The 25,461-nt window shown below is 41.5% G+C and overlaps 3 protein-coding genes across 13 annotated transcripts in view; 1 reads left to right on the top strand and 2 right to left on the bottom strand.

Annotated features, from left to right (window-relative positions):
- Ica1l (islet cell autoantigen 1 like) overlaps window positions 1–4,012 on the bottom strand; it is a 69,100-nt gene extending 65,088 nt beyond the window's left edge. For 5 of the 8 annotated variants that reach the window (XR_011371244.1, XR_011371252.1, XR_011371247.1 and 2 more), the window contains exon 1: window positions 3,710–4,012. The gene's annotated coding sequence lies outside the window, so the exon portion shown is untranslated. Of the gene's footprint in view, window positions 1–2,715; window positions 2,752–3,295; window positions 3,568–3,709 lie in introns of those variants that run through there. The other 3 variants (XM_070019351.1, XM_070019346.1, XM_070019366.1) reach the window with 3 other exon arrangements.
- Window positions 4,013–4,281: 269 nt separating this feature from the next.
- Carf (calcium responsive transcription factor) overlaps window positions 4,282–25,461 on the top strand; it is a 121,746-nt gene continuing 100,566 nt past the window's right edge. Inside the window, exon 1 of one of the 2 annotated variants that reach the window (XM_070019241.1) lies at window positions 4,282–4,423. The gene's annotated coding sequence lies outside the window, so the exon portion shown is untranslated. Of the gene's footprint in view, window positions 4,424–6,696; window positions 6,715–25,461 lie in introns of those variants that run through there. The other variant, XM_070019250.1, reaches the window with a different exon arrangement.
- Wdr12 (WD repeat domain 12) overlaps window positions 13,185–25,461 on the bottom strand; it is a 30,416-nt gene continuing 18,139 nt past the window's right edge. For all 3 annotated transcript variants that reach the window (XM_070019331.1, XM_070019333.1, XM_070019332.1), the window contains 6 exons: window positions 23,705–23,790; window positions 16,995–17,135; window positions 16,787–16,892; window positions 16,545–16,677; window positions 15,034–15,106; window positions 13,185–13,475 (listed from right to left, as the gene is read on the bottom strand). In XM_070019331.1, the coding sequence (XP_069875432.1) occupies window positions 13,398–13,475; window positions 15,034–15,106; window positions 16,545–16,677; window positions 16,787–16,892; window positions 16,995–17,135; window positions 23,705–23,790 (617 nt within the window). In that variant the 3' untranslated portion in view covers window positions 13,185–13,397. The remainder of the gene's footprint in view (window positions 13,476–15,033; window positions 15,107–16,544; window positions 16,678–16,786; window positions 16,893–16,994; window positions 17,136–23,704; window positions 23,791–25,461) is intronic.

Here is a 25,461-nt window from a genome sequence, read left to right as displayed (position 1 = left end):
TAAAAGAAGGATTTGGTAAATTTGACGATTTATTGTGGTGAATTTCATTAATTTCCACAGCATGGCCAGGCATGGTGATAAATGTCTGTCTGGAATCCCAAGAAGAAGGGCCATAAATTCAAGGCCTGCTCAGGAAACACAGAAATCCAGGCTAGCCTGAGCCATGAGACCTTGTCTCCCTCTCCTCACTCCTCATCCCCTGCCAAAAAAAAGATGAGGAAGAAAAAATTGCCACAGCCACACCAATTTTCAGCAACCACTGCTTAATCAGTCAGCAGCCATTAGTGAAGACCATTCACTAGCAATAAGATTATGACTTGTTGAGACTAAGTGATTGTTAGCATTTTTGGTAATAAAGTAGTTTAATTAAAGTATGTGTTTTTTAAGACATGACACTATTGCACACTTAACAGACTGTGGTATAAACGGAATTTCTATATGCAGTGGGAAACTCCAAAAGTTGTCCACATCACTTTCATATAGTGGCCTGAAACTGAATTCACAGTATCTCCAAGGTATGACTCTCCAAATTGTGTTTGGGCTATAATGCCTAGAGAACATCCCAAACATCACATTCCAGAATGTCGAAATGTCCCAAAGCAAAATCCCTAAAGTCTAAAATCCTCAAAGATCAAAATTCCCAAGCTGGCTCGGTAGTTGTGCACCTGTAGTCCAACAGGAAGCTGGGTTAGGCAGATAACAAGTTTTAGGTTAGTCTTGGCTCTATAGAAAGACTCTTTTTTTGTTTGTTTTTGTCGGTCGTGGGGCTTGAATTCTGGGCTTGGGCACTGTCCTTGTGCTCTTCAGCTCAAGGTGAGCGCTCTACTACTTGAGCCACAGTACCACTTCCTGTTTTTGTTTTTTAACACACACACAAACACAAACAAAAACAACCCCACAAACTACAATTCTGGAAAAGATTTAAAAATTGTTTGGGCAAGGGAGATAAGTGTTGTAGCTACCTGCCTAGCATGGGTAAAGTTCTGGGCTCATTTTATGTAAAACATAAAATAAATAACTAAAAATATGTTGTAAACATATTGTGTTACTTTAGTGTTAAAAAAACTCAAATAAATTAATAAAAAAATTTGAAAACTAGCTGGGTTGAGTGTGGTGGCTCAAGTCTGTAATCTTAGGTACTTGGGAGACAGACAGTGAGGAATGGTGGTTGGAAGCCAGAGTGGACAAAGTGCTGGAGACTCCACCTTTTTGGGGGGCGGGAAGGGGGTGGCTGTCCTGGGGCTTGAACGCAAAACCTAGATGCTGTCCGTGGGCCTCTTTGTGCTCAAGGCTAACACTCTACCACTTGAGCCACAGTGCTACTTCCAGCTTTTTCTGAGTAGTTTGTTTGAGATGTGAGTCTCATGGACTTTCCTGCCTGGGCTGGCTTTAAACCTGATCCTCAGATCTCAGTCTTTTGTGTAGCTAGGATTATAGGCGTGAGCCACTGGTGCCCAGCTGGAGACTCTATCTTATTGGCTGGACATAGTGGCAAGCATCTGTCATCCTAGCAACACAAATAGGAGGATCACTATCTAGGATGACCTGGGCACAGAGCAAGAACTTAACTCAAAAATAACTACCACAAAAAGGACTGATGAGTGGCTCAAGAGGTACTATGCTTTTCAAGCAACTGTGAGGCATTGAGTTCAATCCTTAGTATTACAGGGGGGGAAAAAAAGTCATCTTAGGACTTGGGAAGATGCGGCAGGAAGACTGGAGTCACAGGCAGCCTTGAATTACATGATGAGTTCTTGGCCAGTGTGGGCTATGTACAAAAGATCCTGTTTCAAAAAGAAAATATAGGCTCATGTTTGTAATTCTAACTATCTAGGAGTCTAAGCTGGCCCAGAACAAGACTCCATCTCCAAAATAACCAGCAAAAAGCAGGACTGGAGTAGTAGAGTATCAGCGAAGCAAACAGGCTGAGCAAAGGCAAGACCTTGAGATCTCCCACTGGAGAAACAAACAAAAACCTCATGCGATATGTGAAAATAGGTCAGCAATGACAAAATATTAAGATATATAGAACGTGACTTTTAATCATGAATACCAGCAGAGACCTGGAAGTTTTACATCAGAAAAAATGGTAAAATTAAGTGCTGAATGAAAAACAGGCAAAATGGAAAAAAAAAAAAAAAGGAATAAGGAACTTGTTACAAAAAGCAGTTCACGTGAGGAAACTTTCCAGTTCCAGATATACTTAAGTCTTTCACTGTGGTTGTTAAAGAGCACAAAAAGAATAAAATTTTAGCAGTGAGTACTAAAAAAGGCAAAGTTCAAAGGTAAAAAAAAATAAAATTAATTACAGGCTACAACTCACACTAAGATCAAAGTCTATGAGCACGGAACAAAACATTAAGTTAATGTTGTATATATAATACTTCATATTTTGATATTCCCCAATTAGTGATATCTTGTTTTAGGATAATCATTTATAATAAAAAAAATATGGCTTCCTACTTGTTCCACCAGTCTCATGTTTGCACTGGTTGATCTCCAAACACCCTTCTAATTCTAAAATTATAATGATTTGCCTGGCGATTTATAATTACAGGTAATCAGAACAATGCCTTGCAACTAGCTGCACTTCAGTGCCTAGATGTACAACCATTCTGCACTATGAAACACAAACAATTCAAAGAACACTGAATGTTAAGCACGACTAAATACGAAACGAATGAAAGACCTAGTTCTATAAAAACATATACCTACCACGAGTAGCGGCTATCTGGCCAATAAATGCATAATTAACTCCTAGTAAAGAAGGCGGCACCCGTGGCTGCTCCATAAATATTGATGTGAAGATGATTAAAGCAATATCGCCTTACACCCTGCATAGCCTGGGTGGGAATCAAGTAAATCAACACATACATACTCAGAAGTACAGCTTCCCCACAAGCTGCTTCAGTGACCCGGAGTTTATCACAGTTTCTGTGCTCTCCAGTCTGGCATGAGCCAGAATCCCGCCCCCTCTCCCGGCAAAGCCACCGCGTCGCCGGTTCGTCGCCAGGCTGGGCTCATCTCCCCCCTCCTCCATCTTGGAGCATCAGGTATCTGCCGCTGACATCACGGCCCAGGTGAGGAGCGGCCGGACACCTGCTCCTCCAGCCCCGGAACCCCGGGGTTTCTGCGCGGACCCCCGCCCTCGCCCCACTGGGAGTTGGTGCATTCCGCGGCGGACCCCACTTCGTGTACCTGCCGCTCCCCCGCCCTTCGTAAACAGAGGTCCCCGTTCTCAGGAAGACATCCCCATCACAAAACAGTAACAGAATAAAAGATGAGCACCACGCACAAAGGAGGGCAGCCGGGAGGCACCAGAAGGCGGGAGCATCACCAGAAGCGATCCCCACCTGCGAGAGAAAGCACCCCCACACCACCGGCCCAGGCCGCCGCGCTCGTCCTCCATGGGCTGGGCGGGCGCCCTCCGCAGCTCCGACCCGTCCGGGTGGGGACCCAGCCCCGCCGGGAGCCTCTCCTGACGGGCGGTGCGGGCACAACGGCCGGCAGAGCGGGCACCGGGGCCTGGCCGAGCGGGGAGGCCGCCGGGCCGGGGGTCCCTCGGGGAGTGGAGAGGCCGGCGGGGTCCGGAGAGGCCCCGAGAGGCCGCGTGCGCGCCAGGCCCGCGCCCCCACCCTCCGGTCGCCATGGGAACCAAGGGCTTGGCCTCGCCACGGGGGAGCGGGCGGACGCGGTCGGGGTCGCTTACCGCGCCCGCTGGAGCCGCGCCGGTCCGTCGCCGCCTGGCTCGCTCGGGCCGCACCCGGCCGCTCGGCGTCCGGACCCCCCTCACCCGTTCCAGCCGCCGCCGCCGCCGCCGCGAGCCCGCGACGCTAGTCGGGCTGCTCCCTCAGCCCGCGCCCCTCCGCTCCGGAGCGTGGAGGTGTCGGGCTCAGCCGCGGAAGGCGGGAGATTTAAACCCGGCGGCCCGGCGCGCGCCTCCGCCGCGCCGCCCTGGGTGCCGCGGCGTCCACGCGCGGGGCTCTCGGACCGGACGTGGTGGGCTCGGGTTTCCCAGGGTCCATCCTGGAGTGGGCTCGGGGACCCTCCCGGCCCGACCCCCGGCCCCGAAGGCGTGTTGACTTAATAAAGGGACCGGGCCGCCCGGATTGTGAGACCTCGCCCCCCGCGTCGGTGAGTGGAAGGGGCCGCGGCCTCCTCAGGCCGGCCGGGCCGGTGTGGAGTCCGGGCCGCAGCCGCTCGCCGCCCAGATCCGGGGTCCCGCAGCACGTGGGGAGTGTTCGCCCGCGGTCTGCTAACTCCCTCGTTTGAAAACTTTAAGGGGGCCTCCTAGCCGTTAGCAGCTGACCTCACAGGTCAGAAATAATCCTGGTTGTGCGAGGTGCCGGCGGCTCACGCCTGTAGTCAGAGCTGATGGCGAGGCTGACATCTGAGGCTCCAGGCTCGAGGCCTCGCTGAGCAGGTAAGGTCGGTGAGACCCTTATATCCAAATAAACAGCAAAAAGCTGGAAGCGGAGCTGTGGCTCTAGGGATGCTATCCTTGAGTGGAAAAAGTCAAGCAAGAGCAAGGCTCTGAGTTCAAGTCCCAGGACCCAGCATCAGTAACTAAATGTCAATTCTAAGTGTCCAATTCTCAGGGGGGAAAATGAGACAAATGCTTTTGGTTGGAGACAGCTCAGTAAGCTTCGAATGCTTTCATGTTAAGGTTACTCAAATTTTTCCTTTTATTTTTATTTTTGTCGGTTGTGGGGCGTGAACTCTGGGCCTGGGCGCTGTGCCTGCGGCTCTTCAGCTCAAGGCTAGCACTCTACCACTTGAGCCACAGCGCCACTTCCGGTTTTCTGAGTGGTTTATTGGACATAAGAGTCTCATAGGCTTTCCTGCCTGGGCTGGCTTTGAACCATGATCCTCAGAGCTCAGCCTCCTGAGTAGCTAGGATTACAGTTGTGAGCCACCAGCTCCAGGCAGATTACTCAAATTTTGTAACAGCTTTGCTAAAAACCTTGCAATATATGAATTCATCGCATCTATGACACATAGGCTTAGCAAGGAAAAGGGTTACCCTTGTGATAACTGAAGCCTGTTAAGATTATGAAAGGGTTGGGAAGGTGGCTCAGTGGTAGAGTGCTTGCCTTGTATGCATGAGGCCCTGGGTTCGATTCCTCAGCACCACATAAGCAGAAAAAGCTGGAAGTGGTACTGTGGCTCCAGTGGTAGAGCCTTGAGCTGAAGAGCTGAGGATCAGCGCCCAGGCCCAGAGTTCAGGCCCCACAACCGACAACAATTAAAAAAAAAAGAAAGAAAGAAAGAAAAAAGATTATTAAAGACAAAAAAAATAGGGTCAGAGTAAAGAATGTTAATGTCAAAATACTGTAAAAACTGGGGGCAAGAGAAAGTAAGTTTAGAATAGTGCAAAAAGCTAGCAACGGCTAACTTAGTCTTTTGATGAGCTTTTTTTTTTTTTTTTTTATAAAAAGAATCAGCTTTACTCAGAGTCCAGATCTTGAAAAGGGTTAGAATTAGCATCTGACATATGATTACTGTATCCTCCTGGGGGCCATATCCTCTCATTTAGTATCTTACTCTAATTACCTATCTGTCTGGCTTTCCCATTACAAACTGAGCTGCCCCAAACATAGACGTTTCTGCAGCCTTATCTCCCAGAACTGTGCTTCACACATACTTATTCAGTGAATGAACTAAAAGGAAGATGGCTAATTGCCAAATGAAGGATAAAAAAATTTAAAACTCGTGAACCTTTTTCTTGTGACCAACATTGTAAGCAAAATAACTTGAGTACTACTATGTCCAATGGTAAATTTCTTAGGATATTTTATCCTAATAAATTGCAATTTAAGAGAGTTAATAAAGATCTTCTTTAGCATTGCTTGAAACAGAGAAAGGTCCTCCAAGGAACATATCAGGAAATCAAATTGAGAGTTTAGTTTATTAATTGGATAGCATCACAGAAAGGTACACAATATTTTCAATGTAGTATTTGCACAAATTCACTTTTCATAAATCACTAAGTGTCTAAGTGGACACAGCATAGGAATGCTTTGGGCAAAGAATGCTGAGCTACTGATGCTCTTCCTGGGCCAGGAGTCAGGTCTTATTATACTCATGTTTGTGGAACCAATTAGTAATCTTTTGCTAATAGATTGATCAGGTGTTTAAATGGCTTGTACTAATCCTTTAACCTTCAAATGAGTTTCATTTTAGTGTTTCATACCCACTTTTTAAAAGAAAATGGAAGTATTTAACATCACTTAAATACTTTTATTTGCATTTATTTTCATTTAGAAATGCAAACATTCACAGAACTTCTGTTTCACATTCTCTCCATATCTAACACATTTATACTGTGTAAACAGGGTTTCCTCCCCCTCCCTCCCCCATCAGAGACTTCTACAGGCTACCTAGATGACTAGAAATGTGGGAAGCTTCACAAATGGGATCCACATCTGGAGTCCTAGTTCCTTAAAGAATAATCTTTGCTTTGTTTGCACTGTGAAAACATCAGTTGTAATTAGAAAATGTATTAAAACTATTCTATCACTTGTATGATTTGGCTAATGATTAGGGATCTACTAAACTTGATGTCATAGAAATAGCTCCATTTGTTCAAGGTACTCCACTTCCTTGATCAAGATTCTGGATCTTCCCAGGGAAGTCAGAACATTACAGGTCAGCAGTGATGCAGTGAAGAGCTACTAACCTGGATGCTGGCATTAGTCAGTACTTCAATGTACGGTAAACAAATTGTCTCTTTCTACTACATTTTCATTTGTTCAAGGAGGGCTAGAATTGGACGTTTTATATTAAGATGACTTCATATTTTTAATTTTAAACAGAAACATGGATTTCAGTTTCAGAATTTCACCTATCTTTCCCTTTAAAAAAAATCTACCAACCCTGGGATAACAAACACTATGGGCTGTTTTGAAGATGACTTTTTAAAAAGGTGAAATATAGTGGACATATATTTAAAAAGTATTGTTCACCCCTGAAACTGTTGACTTAATTAGCATTAGTCTCAGGCGCGTTGTTTATATCTTATGCACAGACTTGTTTGACATGCTCCTGAATTTTCTCTGGAACTCTTAACAATCAATTCTCTGCAGTCTTTTATTGCTGAGGCCTGTTGCCTAGCCCCATCATTAACTGGCTGCATATCTTCACACTAGGTACTTAAACTGTCTGGATTGTGGTTTTTCTTTCCTTTGGGAGCACTAAGGTTTGAACTTGGCCTACTACTTGCTAGGAAGGCACTTGTGCTGTGACACACCCCTAGCCCTTTTTTTCCGCACTGTGATTATTTTTGAGATAGAGTCCAGCCTCTTGATTCCATGGGTCTCAAGCCAGCAATTTTAGGCGTCCAGTCATAGTTGAGATGGCAGGCACATACCAGTGTGCCCAGCTCTCAGTTGAGACGACTTCTGCTTTTCTGACTTGGAACCAAGATCCTCCCAATCTTAATTTCTGAAGTAGCTAGGGTTATGTGTGCACCACCAACACTTGGTTAGATTATGGTTTTTTTAAACATTTTAACACAATACAATTATATAAGTGATTCCTAACATTTACTTTTACTCATTACAAATCTTTTATGAAAATAGTAATCTCTTTAATGTATGTGTTTATATATTATTAAAGTAACAATGATATTTACTAAAGTAATAAAATCATACATACTAAATTGAAATTAATTTTAACGGCAAACCATGCTAAACTGAACATAGACAGTATTTTAGTATCAACAAGTGCCATTTAAATAAATATAACATTGCTCATATATAGGAGAAGACTTTTTTTTTGTACTGGTTCTTAGGCTTTTACACTCACAGCTAGCACTCAGTTAGTTAGCCAGCTGCAGTTAGTTAATTGGGGCTGTCTCTTGGATTTGTCTGCCCTGGCTGGCTCCAAACTGAGATCCTCATATCTCAGCCTCCTGAGTAACTAGGATTGCATGTGTGAGCCACTAGCACCTGGCAGGAGAAACATTTTCACACGCATTTTGTGACTCATAAAAACAGCATTCTTGTGCATGATAAAAAGGTTTGTAGGACTTGGGGTGTGTGTGACTCAGTGGTAGACTGCTTGCCTAGCATACTTGGAGTAACACATACAACAAAGTATTTATTTAGTCAGCCTTCTATACCTGGGTTCCTTTGTGGACTCAACGGATTTTTAGATAGAATATCTAAGATTTCAGTTTTAGAAACAAAAGAACCTGTATGTGTACTTTCTTTTGACATTCCATAAGCAATGAAGTACAAGTTATTAACAATGTTTAACACACTGAATTAAGTATTATTGTCTTCTTTTTGTGTATGTGCTGGGGGTTGAACCCAGGGTCTTGCTATGAATTCCAGGGTCTTGCCCTGGAATTTGTGAACATCCTGGTAGCTAGGATTACAGGCATACACTATTTTGACAGTTAACTCCTAAACATGGATTTCATCTCAGCACAAGTGTTTAGAAACTTAACTCTTACCTCACCTTTTTTGCGGAGAGGCGGGGTGATCTAGGGAAACTCAGGTTTTGTACTTAGTGGAATATTGGTAGCCTATACATCTACTGGGTTTCACGTATTTTATTAGGATAAGATCTACCTTCCTGTGTGGGTACACACCTTAGCTGCAGTCAGTCTACTTTTAGGCTTCCAGTCACCACTGGGACTGCAAGCAGACACCAGAGCATCCAGCTTCCCTCAGAGGAGACAAGAGTCTCAGACAGTCTGTAATTTTCCTGCCCAAGCTGACTTGGAATGACAATCTTTCTGATCTCAACCTTCCACATAGTTTAGAATAATAGGCATTCACTATATGCCTAGGCATCTTGTAAAGTTTTCTACTCTGGCTAGCCTTGAACCAGTCTTCCTGTTCTCAGCTCCCCAAGAAGCTAGGATTGTAGGTGTGAGCAGTAAGTATATAGCAAAATGCAGAAAAAGGGCCTGATCATGGTAAAACATGCTTGTAATCTCAGCTAATCTGAGATTGTGATTCAAGGCCAATCTGGGAAAAATGTTGATAGACCCCCCCCATCTCAACAAACAAGCCAGGCATGTTAGCCTATGTTATGTGGGAAGTGGAGGTAGGAGGATCATGGTTTAAGGCCTGCATGAGCAAAATTGAAGATCCTATCCAAAAGTTAACTGAAGGGGGAAAAAAAGAGAAGCGGCTGGAGTGTGGGTAAAGTGGTAGAGTGCCTCCCTAGAAAGGTCAAGGTTCTAGTTCAAATGCCAGTGCCAATAAAATAAATAAGAAAAAAATGTATATAATTCAGTGTTTATATCAGCAAATTGTTATGGTAGAATACTTTTATTGCCATTTTATAGACACAAAGAAATAATTTATATCCTTAAATCTGCAAAATCAATGGACTGTTATGTTTGACACTTTATAAATGATAGTAAAATATCAGTATTTCTAGGTGTTGGTGGCTCATTCTTATAATCCTAGCTATTCAGCAGGCTCAGATCTAAGGATAGCAGTTTGAAGCCAGCTCAGGCAGGAAGTCTGAGACTCCTAATCTCCAATTAATCACCAAAAAGCCAGAAGTGGAACTGTGGCTCAAGTGAGAGAATGCTAGCCTTGAGTGAAAAACCTTAAGGGACAGTGAACAGGCCCTAAATTCAAGCCCCATTAAACACGCATGCATAGAGTCAATATTTAAGTATCCAATTGCTATATATATAGTTTTTTGTTTTGGTTTTCTTACCTGGCAGCTTGATTACCCAAACTGACATTTCCTTTGCCTGTGAAACCTGATTCTAACTAGTAGCTATTAATATATTTACTGTACACGCACATAAACATATATAATATAAACAACTTATTTTTCAGAACTAGAATGCTTCAAAATAATTTTAGCAAGTATGAAAATTTCAATGTTACTGTCAAATTCCCAGATTGTATTTGTTTTTACTGGTTGTTTGTTCAATTATGCAATCTTGTATATTTTATATCAATTTAAGCATATTCATGTGTTCTTCCAGTCATGCTAGGAACATTGAATTATATTATGCATTGTTCATAGCAGTTATAAAATGGAATTCTAAATCTAACCAAAAAGAAGATATTCAAAGCAAATAATGATCAGAAAAGCTGTTTTCCCATTTTATATAGAATAACTTTTTTTGGGGGGGGGGGCGGTGATCTGTTTGTGGGCCTGGGCGCTATCCCTCAGCTCTTCAGCTCAAGGCTAGCGCTCTACCACTTGAGCCACAGCGCCACTTCTGGCTTTTTTCTTTTTGCTTATGTGGTGCTGAGGAATCAAACCCAGGGCCTCAGGCATGCAAGGCAAGTGCTCTACCACTGAGCCACCTCCCCAGCCCCTAGAATAACTTTTTAAAATAACACAAATTTCTTATTCTCTGGGAAATCATCACAGCAAGGTTTTGTTTTCAAAACATCTGTCAATCTGTCTATGAAGACTCTGAAGTGGTTTTAAGAGAAATACAAAATTTCTTGGTGTTTGACCATTACACCTATTTCCCTCATATTTGATGTCTGTCCTTATCTCTGTGCTACAGCTAACTTGCATCTTCACTAATCTTATTCAGTGTTCATTTTCTTGACAGCCTTTAAAATTTTTTTGTTGATTGTGTGGTTTGGATTTAGGGCCTGGGCACCGTTCCTGAGCTCTTTTGCTCAAGGATAGTGCTCAACAACTTTTATCCGCAGCACTTCTGGCTTTCTGGTGGTTAACCAATATAGATGCTCAGAAACTCAGCCTCCTGAGTAGCTAGCTAGGATTACAGGTGTGAGCCACTGGTGCCTGACTTGATAGCCTTAATAGCCAACTTTCCCCCCCACAATGCTGGTTACTCCATGCCACTCCTCCTACCTTAAGTCTTCCGTTGCACCTGAGTTCAATTCTGGGGACTGGTACAAAAGAAAAAGAAAAAAAGGAAATTGGTAACAAAAGGTGGGAGAGCTGGTATTAGTATGCTTCTGACCTCTTTGATAGTCTGCTTCTCCCAGTGATGGGAAAGCAGCTCCATTCATTTTCCCAAGTAGTCTTAGGAGCAAATGAACACATGTAAGTCATCTATCTTGTCACTCCAGCCTCTGCAGAATAGGCAGCCCAGAAAGGTAGACTCTAGATTTTTGAGGAAAAAAACAAGCAATATATCTTAAGAGGGCTGGATGTTCTAGGCTTCTGTTGATCTTCAGCGTTCTTCCTGTTTCTAGTAACATCTAGGTACCTGAGTTACCCAAGCAAAGGAATTGGACAGATAGATCAGATGCAATCTTGTCTGATACCTGGACACTAATGCTGTGTTCATACTGTTCATCCTGAGGAGTAATGTGTAAACCATGAATGCATTCTGCTGCCACAGCACCAGGATTGAGAATGAGCAAGGGTTCAGTTATTGATGCAACTTCCTTCCTTCCATCTTAACAGGCTAACTCTTTACTTTAACCACTTAGGCTATACAAATTCCATTTGGTCAGCCCCAGATGGCTGACATATTAAGCCACTGGTAGCTCATGCCTGTAATTGTAACTATTCAGGAGGCTGAGATCTGAGGATTATGGGTCAAAGCCAGCCCAGTATGCAATAAACTACCATAAAAAAGCCAGAAGTGGAGCTGTGGCTCAAGTGGTAGAGCCCTAGCCTTGAGCAGCCCTGAGTTCAAGCCCCAGGGCCAGTACACACACACATACACACACACACAGCCAGTACACACACACAGCCAGTACACACACACAGCCAGTACACACACACACACACACAGCCAGTATACACACACACACACACACACAGCCAGTACACACACACACACACAGCCAGTACACACACACACACACAGCCAGTACACACACACACACACAGCCAGTACACACACACACACACACACACAGCCAGTACACACACACACACACACACAGCCAGTACACACACACACACACAGCCAGTACACACACACACACACACACACAGCCAGTACACACACACACACACACACACAGCCAGTACACACACACACACACACACACAGCCAGTACACACACACACACACAGCCAGTACACACACACACACACACACACAGCCAGTACACACACACACAGCCAGTACACACACACACAGCCAGTACACACACACACACACACACACACACACCCATCTTCACCCTTTCACAATGATTGTGATCCAGAGGCCACAGAAATGATGTTTTCCCTAGCACAAAAAACAATTTTTGTGTGTGTGAATTTTCTGTCTACCTTTATTTATTCATTTGTTTTGATTTGGCACTAAAATATACTTTAGGAACAAGGAACATCATTTGAGATATGCTATATTACAATTCAGTGATAAAGTCAAACTGTTTTTACCATTTAAAAAAGACATTTACTTTAAATATTTTGTACGTATGCATAAATACCAGTGTTATATGGAGAATGTGTCAGGCGCTGGTGGCTCACGCCTGTAATCCTAGCTACTTGGGAGGCTGAGATCTGAGGATCACGGTTCCACAGGCAGGAAAGTCCGTGAGACTCTTATCTCCAATAAACCACTAGGAAACCAGAAGTGGCACTGTGGCTCAAGCGGTAGAGCGCTCGCCTTGAGCTGAAGAGCGCAGGGACAGCACCCAAGTCCAGAATTCAAGTCCCACGACCGATCATAAAATAAAATACGGAGAATGCTTAATACTGAATGAGAGGTTTTTAAATTTACTCCTCTTACCTACATATGAGGATTAGGAAAGGTATTTGTTTACCATGAAATTTAGATCTGCTAAATCAGCTTTTTTTTTTTTTGATCAGTCATGGGCTCGAACTCAGGACCTGGGCAATGTCCCTGAGCTTTCCTGCTGAAGGCTAGTAGTACTCTACCACTTTGAGTCACAGCTCCACTTCTGGTTTTCTAGTGGTTAATTAGAGGTAAGAGTCATGAGACTCTTTCCTTGCCAAGGCTAGCTTTGATCCGTAATTCTTAGATCTCAGCCTCCTGAGTATATAGGATTACAGGATTGAGCCGCTGGTGCCTGGCTTGTTTGAAATACCTACAGACTGATTTTCTTATAAATATTATTTTTCCAGAAAAGGAATTTGACTTCTAACTTCTGTCCTATAATATTTTTAATTAATTTCCTTCAGATGCTTTTTAAAATACACCTACCAAACCCCAAATAAAAATCTGGATAATTACTGTATTTTCATTATTTCTTTTTATAGAATTTCAAAAGCAAATATTAACACAAACCAATATCTTTAAAAACAGAAATGAAAAAACTTAGTTTATTTTAAAAGTCGGCACAAAGTAGAGAGGTATGACCAACATTATGCTTCATAAACAAAAGAGAAAACAAAGATCAAAGAACTAAGGATGGAACCATTATGCAAAGTTTACAAGGCTGCTTTCTGAATCTGCATCAATGTCATTTTATTTGTAAAGTCCTTCTAATCAAATTATGGCTCATTTTTCATGCCCCAACATGGGAAGTAGTAGGTGAGTATCTGTAGGAATACAACTTATTGTCTGCTCCTCCACTTAGAAGTAGCTGTGTAAAGAGAGAAAAACGTATTAAAACATTACATAGCTATTACTTCAGAAGTTAAACCAAATTAAATACTGATAATTTTCATTACAAAAGAGAATTACAGATTACTGACAGTCTGTGTGTACTAGGTACACATGAAACAAAAAGTAAATTTTGAGTTTAGACCTGGTTCCCATCTCCAAGATGGCCATGTATGTGCAATAAATATTCCATTCTGCAGTCTGGGTCAGTCAAATGTGTGTTACAATCCACTATGTGAAAACACTAAAACAGATTATTTTGGTTAAAGTACAGTATAAATGTGCTATAATATTTTCTATGAAGCACTTGGTAAGGCTTCATAAAAAATAGAGCCCTGTACCAGTGACTCATGCCTGTAATCCTAGCTACTCGGGCTGAAATCTGAGGATTGTAGTTCAAAGCCAGCCTGAGCAGCAGGAAAGTCTATGAGACTCTCTTATTCAATTAACTAGCAAAAAGTTGGAAGAGGAACTATAGCTCAAGTGGTAGAACACGGCTAGCCTTGAGCAGAGAAGTTCAGGACAGCACCCAGGTCCTGAATTCTAGCTCCAGGACAGTCACCAAAAAAAAAAAAAAAGCATGAAGAGTAACAAAGGTGTACTTTTACTTGTCTAAGAAATCAAAAGTTTGGGGCTGGGAAGGTGGCTCAGTGGTAAAGTGCTTGTCTTGCATGCTTGAGGCCCTGGGTTTGATTCTTTAACACCACATAAGCAGAAAAAGCTGGAAGTGACACTATGGCTTAAGTGGTAGAGTGCTAGCCTTGAGCTGACGAGCTGAGGGATAGCACCCAGGCCCAGAGTTCAGGCTCACGACCGACCAAAAAAATAAAAATAAATAAATAAAAGTTTTAAAGAACACTATACTAATTGTTGTAGGCAAATGTATACTGCAAATTATATGTCCCAGTAAGCTTTATTTAGAGAAAATTCTCAGGCAGTAACTTAGGAATATACATAAACAATAATTAATTTGTAATTATTATTTTGTGTGTATGTGTATGCTGGTCCTGGGCTTGAACTCAGGACGTGGGCATCGTCCCTGAGCTTTTCTACTTAAGGTTAGCCCTCTACCACTTGAGCCACAGCTCTACTTTGGGTTTTTTGGTAGTTAATTTTGGTTAAGAGTTTTATGGACTTTCTTGCTCCAGCTGGCTTTGAAAAGATCTCAGCTTCTGAGCTAGGAAGTAGGTGTGAAACACTGGCACTGGCCTAAATTGTATTTCTTTAAACATATTTTATTATCCATATTTGTTACATAAGGTTCTTTTGACTGGGAAATACTTTGAAACACAGTCTGAAGTAGTTTATGGACCTAAAAGGTTTCCTTAAGAGATTAATAAGAAAAAAACTTCATGTTTTCAAAGTTTACGACTATTATTAGAGGGAAAATTTGTTTTCCTTTTCAAATATGAGATTTTATTGCATAAAACAACTTTAAAAATCAGATTTTGAAACTAGTAACTTTATGTAAAGAGAAACACTGGATTTATTCTACTAACAGTATTTTCCTTGTCACCAAATACCTAATAAATTCTTACCCCTGCATCTGTCCAGTCTACACTTAGAACTTTGTCTTCATGAGCAGCCAGATCATACAGAGGAGCCTTACAGCTAAAAGATAAAGACAGTAACATGTTATATGCATTCACAGAAAACAAGCATACATGAATAATACACTTTAAAAAATTTAGTCTTAACATCTTTGCTTCAATAATTACTTAATCTTGGGGCTAGGAAGGTGGTTCAGTGGTAGAGCGCTTGCATTGCATGCCTCTGAGGCCCTGGGTTTGATTCCTCAGCTCCACATAAGCAAAAGGAAAAAAGTGGAAGTGGCGCTGTGGCTCAAGTGGTATAGCACTAGCCTTGAGCTGAAGAGCTGAGGGACAGTGCCCAGGTCCAGAGTTCAGGCCCCACGACTGGACCCAAAAAATAAAAAATAAAAAATAAGTAATTACTTAATCTTGAAATTCTGAGTATTTCATCATCTTTCCTGTTTTCTTAAGAGTAGCCAACTTACTAAGATCTACTACAACAAATATATGCAGTAAAAACAATATTAAGTTGTAAAACCTTATTCATAGGTTCTTCAGTACTTTTACCTCAAAATCATGGGGTTTGTGGTGGGGATTGAACTGAGTAACCTGGTGCTTGCTCAGGTTGTGCTCTATTACTTGAGCCATGCCTTCAGTGTGGCTCCTTATGTATATCCATTTGCCTGACAACATAATCAAAACTCCCTCACAGCCTTTTTTTTCTGCTTTAACCATTGTTAGGTGGCACCATTTGTCAGTCTTGCTCAGGCAGAAAATGTGGACATTATTCCTTGATTTCTACCTCATGTTTAATCTACAAGAGATATCTCTTCTCTTGCCAAAGAAGTAGCTTCAAGATATACCACCTACCCAACCACTTATCTCTAATGGCAACACCACAACCCAAATCACTATTTATCTATATCTTGAACTTTAACAGTAGCCATTTCCCATTTTTTGAGCTCAAAATCCTTCAGTGCCTTCCCATCACATTTAGAATGAAACCCCAACTACCATTTCCCATTAAACCTGGTGTGACAGGTGTGCAACACCACACTTGAGATGAGGTCTTGTGAATTTTTTGCCTGGCTGGCCTCAGGTGTGATCTTCCTGGATCTCTGCTTACTGAGTAGCTAGTATTACAGGTGTGAGCTACTAGCACCTGGCTCAGGATAATTTTTCTAAGATATTTGTCTCCTGTTTTATAACAAAATCAGGAAGATGGATTTCTTTTAGGGAGGGGCTTAAGATAAAGTAAAATGGAATGTGATGCTACTAGAATGCCCCCCAAAAAACAAAACCAAAACCAAAACCCCTATGTAAACGTAATTAAAATGCCTTCAATTCTGGTCTTTTTTGAATATCAATTATTTATCATAACAGGTAATATAACTTAAGAACTATTTTTCCTCTCGTAGGTTTGGATAATCATTCCAGTATTTACTTTGTTTTCAATAATTTGCTTCAATAATTCAGTAATTTATATGTTTGTTTGCTAGAAAACAAACAGGATGTACCTTCTAGTATCCCACAGCTTGACAATGTTATCTAAAGAGCCTGAAATCAGCTGCTGTTCGTGGGTGGGAGACCACTTGACTGAGGTGACCCAGCCTGTATGTGAAGTCAGGGAGAGCGACACCAAGGAACCATCTGAACAAAGCAAAAAAGATAGAAAGTATTGAATTTTAAGAGAGAACAAACTGAAAGGTATTCATAGAAATTTTATCTTTTTTCACATTCCCCAGTGGATACAACTTACCTTTGGTTCGAGGATCCCACAGTCTGATATGCCTATCTGTGCTTCCAGATGCCAAACGTTTACAAAGTGGAGAATAGGAAATACAATTAAACACTTTATTTCCTGTCTAAAAAAGAAAGAACATTTGTAGTGAGCAAAGCGAATCCATTTTTAGAAGTTTATCATTGAAAAAAATGTTAATCAGAGGACCACTGAAACTAAGTCTTACCAAAGTTGACTTAACACCACCAGATTCAACATCCCACACTCTAATTGTGTGGTCCCAAGATGCACTGCAGATTTCTTCAGCATCTGACCACAGTACTGAGGAAATTGCTTCTGTGTGGCCAGAGAGGGTCACCAAGGGAGTCTAGAAATGGAAGACCACCCAAAAGGGAAAACATTCTCATTTTAGATAATTGAAATAAGAAGCTATTAACTTCCAAAACCTACATCTTGTTAGAAGTTTAATCTGTTCTTTTTTCCAAAACCTACATCTTGTTAGGAGTTTTTTCTGTTCTTTACAACAATCCTTCACAGTGGATATTTCTGTTTTTATTTTACATATGAAACACTGAAGCAGAGAAAGGTAATCTGAAGTCATATTAGCGTAAAAGTATCAGACTTAAATGTGAACCCAAATGTTACTCTAAAACCTTTAGACTTTTCACTGTATTCTGGTACTTCCTCATCTGTTGTTATTTTTCATTTTTAGCAGTAAAACAGAACTCTCTCAACTGGGGCTGGGAAGGTAGCTCAGTGGTAGAGTGCATGCCTTGTAAGCATGAGGCCCTGGGTTCGATTCCTCAGCACCACATAAACAGAAAAAGCCGGAAGTGGCGCTGTGGCTCCAGTGGTAGAGTGCTAGCCTTGAGCTGAAGAGCTTAGGAACAGCGCCCAGACCCAGCGTTCAGGCCCCACGACTGGCAAAAAAAAAAAAAAGAACTCTCTCAACTAACAAATATTAAAAGACTAGTGATGAATCGATGGCCTTGGAATGACCCACTCTCTTCTCTTGCCTCTAGTTCTCAGAATAACTATAAAATGTGCTAAGGGAGGGGGGGACCAGAACATCTTGAGCTCAGTTGTCTCCCAGAGAAATAGGATGTCCTTCAAAGCATTGTCCTAGTGAGTCTCATGACTCATACATACATTTAAAACCTAAGGTTGACTGCTTTTATGACTCTCATCTGTGGTATGAGAGGCACACAAAGCCAGGATTCACCTACTCTGAACAGCTTTCTTGGGCCATGGGAGACAAACTTATGAAGTATTCTAGGCTTCAGTTGGCCCCTAATGCCTTAGTCTATTTCATATAATTTGCATATGAATGTATTATCTCCCTCCCTCCCTCTCTCCTCCCCCCCTTTCTTTCTCTCTCTCTAATTTGCTGATTTGGGCGCTTGAACTCAGGGCTTGGGCACTGTCCCTGAGTTCTTTTGCTCAAGGTTAGTACTCTACCACTTTGAGTCACAGTTCCACTTCCAGTTTTTGAGTTTTTAAGTTACAGAAAAGAGTCTTATGGACTTTCCTGCCCAAAATGAACTGTGATCTTTAGATCCCAGCCTCCTGAGTCTCTAGGATTACAGGTGTGAGCCACTGGTGCCCAACTGAATGTATTCTCTCTTAATGGACTAAGACAATGAGTAAAACTGTAGCAGTAGACAGCATAAACTCCCTCTCCTGGTGGCTGGCATAGAGACATCTTTACCATCCTTCTTGCAGAGGGAGTTTTCTCTTGGGATCCATGGTTGTGAACCTACTTCTTACTTAACTAGAAAAAGCTTTGCAGTCAAACAAATCTAGATTTGGATTGAGGTATTACCAATTTCTACATGACTCATGCAGTTAAATTACTCTCAATAAATTATGCTAACCTCTGCATTTCTTCAGCATCATTAAGTCCTATTACTATTTAATCAATGTCTGTAGTTCCTTTTTTTTTTTTGCCAATCTTGTGGCTTGAACTCATAGCCTGGGTGCTGTTCCTAAGCTTTTTTGCTCAAGGCTGCTCTTTCACTTAAGCCACAGCTCCACTTCCAGCTGTTTTGCTGGTTAATTGGAGGTAAGAGTCTGTTTTGGACGAAATCCTCAAATGTCAGCTCCCTAAGTGGCTAGGATTACAGTTGTGAGCCACTGGCTCCCAGCTCAGCTAACTTTTTGATATATGTCTTATCCCATTTTTCTAAGACCTATTTTCGTATTATAACTACAACAATATTTTCATGAAAATTAATGCTTCAAGCATTTTTTGCATGACTTCAATTAATAACTTATGAATATATAAATCTAAACCCTTTAAGAAGCTGAATGAGACAATCAGTATACTATTATATCTCTTAAATATGGAAGCAAATTTACAAAAGAATACCCCTAAATACAAAGGCATCAGCAGGACACGGAATGGAGAAAATGTAATATGAATAAAGAGCTGTAACTGAGTAACAAAGGACTGGGGTTTACATTAAATTCTGTTACACAACCCTAAAAGTAATCTAATGTATAGCTGGGTGCACTGGGTTATGTTTGTAGTCTCGGCTATCTATGAGGCTGAGGCAGGAGTATCACTTGAGCCCAGGAGTTCAAAACCAGTTTGAGCAATATCTTGAGAACACCTCTTAAAAATAAATGCTGGAGGGGCCGGGAAGGTGGCTCAGTGGTAGAGCGCTTGCCTTGCATGCATGAGGCCCTGGGTTCGATTCCTCAGAACCACATAAGCAAAAAGAAAAAAGCCAGAAGTGGTGCTGTGGCTCAAGTGGTAGAGTGTTCGCCTTGAGCTGAAGAGCTGAGGGACAGCGCCCAGGCCCCATAACTGGACCCCCCCCCCAAAAAATAAATAATGCTGGACTGGAGCATGGGTCAAGTAGTAGAATGCCAGACATAAGCAAGAAAGGCCCTGAGTTTATGCCGAGTACTTGCACACAGACAAAAAGTTGAAATAGCAAGTGCTGATTAGGATATGAATAGCTAACTTTGGTATACTGTTAAAGGAAAGCTGATATAAGCCAACTGGATTTTTTTTTGAGAGCATCTAACATTCAGAAAACCAAACATATGCATACTTTGTGTGATGCAGCAATTCTACATCTGTGATTTTTTTTATTATTTATGAAATCCCTTAATTCTTAGCAGACTTATTCATTGTAAACCAAAACTAGAAGCAACCTAAATGTTCATCCAAAGAATGGAAAGATTATGGTATATTTGTGCCAAGGAATGTTTTATTAGTGAAAATAGTCATTACTACACATAGAAGTAGGCATGCATTTCATAGATACATAAAAATTTGAGATTTTAAAAATAGGTGAAACTAGGGCTGGGAAGGTGGCTCAGTGGTAGAGCGCTTGCCTTGCATGCATGAGGCCCTGGGTTCGATTCCTCAGCACCACATAAGCAGAAAAAAAAAGCCAGAAGTGGCACTGTGGCTCAAGTGGTAGAGTGATAGCCTTGAGCTGAAGAGCTGAGGGACAGCGCCCAGGCCCAGAGTTCAGGCCCCCACGACCGGACTCAAAAAAAAAAAAAAAGGTGAAACTACAGATCTCAAGGCAAGCTAGTGAAAAAGTCTCTGTATTTTGATTTGAGTAGTGATTACTTAGGCAAATACACTGTAAAAACTCACTGTTTTGTATATTTAAGCTTCATACTTTATATAAACTTTAATTAGAAAAAGTAGAATGTGATTCAAACCTGCGATCCTAGTTACTCAGGAGGCTGAGATATAGATAATCAAAGCCAGGCTGATCACAAAAGTCTGTGAGACTCCATCTGGGAAAAGGCAGGGCTGGAGACATGACTTATGTAGTAGAATGCCAGCCAAACAAGCAAGCCAAACAAGTGTGAGGCTCTGAGTTCAAACCCTAGTACCTCCTAAAATAAGAAAAGAGAGAAGAAAAGAAGGAACTCCTACTTTCTCAGTAAAGAATATTTATAACTCAAGAAATCTTCTGGGGCTAAGCAAGCTACTTAGATAAGGTAAAGATCAGAAGGATTGAAGTTTGAGGCCATTCTGGGCAAAACTTTATATAGATGCCCATCTGAACAAGTAAGTTGTGTGTGGTGGCTTGTCTGTATTTCACCTATGAACGAGACAAGGATAGGGATTGATATCTCAGGCCAGCTCAGGCCAGACCATATCTGAAAAAAAAAAAAAAATTAAAAAGGCTGGGGTGGCTCAAGTAATATAGTGTCTGCCTAGAAAGTGTGATATGCTGAATTCACCTCCCCCCGTACTGCTTTAAAAAGTTTTTTCTACTAGATATATTCTTTAGATGGTTGATCAGAATTATGTGTTAACAATATTAATAACACTGGCACAGAATATTCAGTTAGTACAGCCATTTCCAGCTTTAATTTGTTCTTTTTGTTTTTTTGGTCCAGTTGTGGGGCCTGAACTCTGGGCCTGGGCGCTGTCCCTCAGCTTTTCAGCTCAAGGCTAGCACTCTACCCCTTGAGCCACAGCGCCACTTCCAGCTTTTTTTCTTTTTGCTTATATGGTGCTGAGGAATTGAACCCAGGGCCTCGTGCATGCAAGGCAAGCGCTCTACCACTGAGCCACCTTCCCAGCCCGAGCTTTAATTTGTTCTATTGGTATAAGGAAACTGAATTCCTGTCATATCTTTCCTCTTAAAATTCAATAGGCTAGTTCAAGCCCACAACCAGAAAAAAAAAATTCAATAACCTATGTTTAAGGTTATTAAGTATTTATAACTCATTAATTTGGAAGTAGTGCTATTGTTTGTTGAATTCTTTGTGAATGTGGTGAATCATGTATGATTATATTATGATTTCAATAATGTTGTTACTGATCTTATTGGTAATTAATATAACTAATACACAAATATATGCTTAGTGACTGCACACTTTAACTAGACAATGAATGAAAAAGTGTATTTTGGGGGCTGGAAACGTGGCTCAGTGGTAGAGTGCTTGCCTTGCATGCATGAAGCCCTGGGTTCGATTCCTCAGCACCACATAAGCAGAAAAAGCAGGAAGTGGCACTGTGGCTCAAGTGGTAGAGCAGCGCTAGCCTTGAGCTGAATTGCTGAGGAACAGTGCCCAGGCCCAGAGTTCAGGCCCACAACACCACCCCCTCCCCACTCCCCCGAAAAAAGAAAAAGAAAAAGTGTATTGTTCTAAGGCTGATTCAGTATTCTCATTTTCACTAGGTATATAAAACAGTATAGACAAGAGAATGCCAGCCATCTTTATAACAAAACAGGAAGAATATGGATGAAAAGCCAAACTCATGGCAGCAGAGTAGAATGGTAGATGGCAATGGCTGAGGTGTGGTGAAAATGGGAAATGTTGGCTAAAGAGTACAAATTTTGTCCTATAAGATGAACAAGTTCTGGAGATCTAATACAGCACAGGTCTGATAATGTACATCTAAGCATGCATTATGTACACTTTGGATATATTCAGTATTTATTGGTCAATTAAAAACTTCTAAAATGAGGCCAGGTGCTGGTAGCTCATGCCTGTAATCCTAGCTACTCAAGAGGCTGAAATCTGAGGATTGAGGTTCAAAGCCAGTCTGGGCAGGAAAGTCTGTGATACTCTTTTATTATTGTGAAAATACCATACAGAGGGGTTACAATTACATGGACAAGGTAATGAGTACATTTCCTATCAAGCATTGTTGCCTCCTCCTATGTTTCCCTTTCCCATCCCTTCCCACCTTCCCTCTCTGTGACACTCTTATCTCCAATTAACCACCAGCAGTGGTGTTGTGGCTGGAATCTTAGAATGCTAGCCTTGAGCTGAAGAGCTGAGGGACAGCACCCAGGCCCAGAGGTAGACCCATGACTGACCAAAAAAAAAAAAAAAAATTAACAATGGGATTTAATAGCTAAAGGATAGAATTAAAGCCCCAAATTAAACTCATGGTTGATATCCTTAGTTAGAATTACATCCTCAGCATATGAAACAAATCTAAGTAGTTGGTAATTAGATGTTTCCTATAACCATAGCCCAACTTTTAACAACAAAAAGATCCTGCTTCAGCTGGGTGCTGGTGGCTCACGCCTGTAATCCTAGCTACTCAGGAGGCTGAGATCTGAGGATCGCGGTTCAAAGCCAGCCCGGGCAGGAGAGACCGTGAGACTCCTATCTCCAATAAACCACCAGAAAACCGGAAGTGGCGCTGTAGCTCAAGTGGTAGAGCGCTCGCCTTGAGCTGAAGAGCTGAGGGACAGCAGTCAGGCCCAGAGTTCAAGCCCCACGACCGACAAAAAAAAAAAAAAAAAAGATCCTGCTTCAGAAAATACCATAAGATGACTAGCGTGCATTAGCCTGATTCAGATAAATGTAGCAACAGTACAGTAGTTCTAATAAAAAATCTACGAGGGGCTGGGAAGGTGGCTCAGTGGTAGAATGCTTGCCTTGCATGTATGAGGCCCTGGGTTCGATTTCTCAGCACCACATAAGCAGAAAAAGCCAGAAGTGGTGCTGTGGCTCAAGTGGTAGGGTGCTAGCCCTGAGCTGAAGAGCTGAGGGACAGTGTCCATGCCCAGAGTTCAGGCCCCATGACTGACAAAAAAATAAAAAATAAAAAGAAATAAAAATTAAAAAATTAAAAATCCGAAATTATTAAAAGAAAGCACTAAGCTGGGCACTGGTGGCTCACGCCTGTAATCCTAGTTACTCAAGAGGCTGAATCTGAGGATTGAGGTTCAAAGCCAGCCTGGGCAATTAACCACTAGAAAACCAGAAGTGGTGCTGTGGCTCGAATGGTAGAACGCTAGCCTTGAGCTGAAGAGCTCAGGGACAGTGTCCAGGTCCAGAGTTCAAGTCCTATGTCTGATTAAAAAAAAAAGCACTATCATGGTTGAAGAAGCAAGGTAAGACATAGAAAATATAAACAGGAAAGATGATATTGAGTACTGTATACTTAGCAATATAGATCTAAACTAAGTATGGTTAGTTCTAATGTTTACTTACCCTTGTTAGCCCCAACTGCTCTGTTTTCTGCTTCTTTCTTGGCCGATTTGTAGATTCCTCTATTTCATCTTCTTCATCTGTAGGGACTGCATCCCAGAGAATTAGATATAATTTCAATATTAGTTAATATTAAATATTTCAAACAAAGAATTTTCTGTATTTCTGGATATCTAGGTTTTCTTACTCCTTTTTTTTTTTTTTTTTTTTTTTTTGCCAGTCCTGGGACTTGAACTCAGAGTCTGGGCACTGTCCCTGAACTTCTTTTGCTCAAGGCTAGCACTCTACTACTTAGCCACAGCTCCACTTCTGGCTTTTTCTGTTTATGTGGTACTGAGGAATTGAGCCCAGGGTTTCTTGCATGCTAGGTAAGCACTCTACCACTGTCACATTCCCAGCCCTATATGATTTCTATTATTGTTACAGGTTAGGAAACAAATATTCCTTATCATTTTGGTGTCAGAAGTTGTATGTATATAAGACAATATGTGGAATATTAATTTTCAATTTTCAAAAATGAGAAATCAAAACAAAGTAGATTAGAAAACTGAAAACTCTCCAGTTTGAAATCTTGATGTCTTTTTATCATTACTATGAATATAGATCACTATCATAAATATGAGAACCTTTTTACTTTTAGTTTTAAGAGTTGTACTTGGACTGCATTTATATTATGCAAGAGATAACAAGGTAAATATATGTCAAAAGGAAATGTATTTTAGTCATGTTTATTCTCCTGGACTGTTTCCCTTATGCTTCATAGATTTTTTTAAATTATTTTTTATTTTGTGGTATTGAGAATCAAACTCAGGACCTTGTACATGATAGGAATTGTTACAGGTTGGGAATGTGGCTTAATGGCATGAAGCCCTGGGTTCTGTTCCTCATCCACAAACAGTAAAAGCCAGAAATGGTGTTGTGGCTCGAGTGGTAGAGCACTAGCCTTGAGCAAAGCAGCTCAGGGACAGTGCCAGGCCCTGAGTTCAAGCCCCACGACTAGCAAAAAAAAAAAATTATAGGGCTGGGGATAGTATAGTTTAATGGTAGAGTGTTTGCTAAGCATGAATAAGGACCTAGATTTGTTCTCTAAGATATTTTTTTTTTGTTTTTTGTGGGGCCTGAACTCTGGGCCTGGACGCTGTCCCTCAGCTCTTCAGTTCAAGGCTAGCACTCTACCACTTGAGCCACAGCGCCACTTCCGGCTTTTTTCTTTTTGCTTATGTGGTGCTAAGGAATGGAACCCAGGGCCTCATGCATTCAAGGCAAGCACTCTACCACTGAGCCACCTTCCCAGCCTCTAAGACAATTATTATCCAGCACATTAAGCCAGGCACCAGTGGCTCACATCTGTAATCATAACTACTTAGAAGACTGAGATCTGAGGACTGCGAATTGAAGCCAGCTCGGTCAGGAAAGTCCAGGAAAGTCCGTGAGACACTTATCTCCAATTAATCACAGAAAAAGCTGGAAGTGCTCTGTGGCTCAAGAGGTAGAGCGCGAACCCTGAGCTAAAAGGAGCTCAGGGACAGTGTGCAGGCTGAGTTTGAGCCCTAGGACAAGCTAAAACAAAAACAAAAAAGTGTTTGTTTTAGCATTTTGTAAAATATACTAAAATAGTTCCTACCATCAAGAAAAGCTTTTCTTGATTCCCTCTCTGCTTCGTAAACTCAACTTAGTATAATTATACTGTAAAACAGCAATTCCTGCAGAAGCAATGAAGCTATTCTAGACTTTTTACATGCACAGTAAATAATTCTAGT

Source organism: Dipodomys merriami, unplaced genomic scaffold (assembly GCF_024711535.1).
Source record: "Dipodomys merriami isolate MVZ:Mamm:240054 unplaced genomic scaffold, mDipMer1.0.p SCAF_1, whole genome shotgun sequence".
Classification (NCBI taxonomy): domain Eukaryota; kingdom Metazoa; phylum Chordata; class Mammalia; order Rodentia; family Heteromyidae; genus Dipodomys; species Dipodomys merriami.
This window is presented reverse-complemented; position numbering and strand designations above follow the sequence as displayed.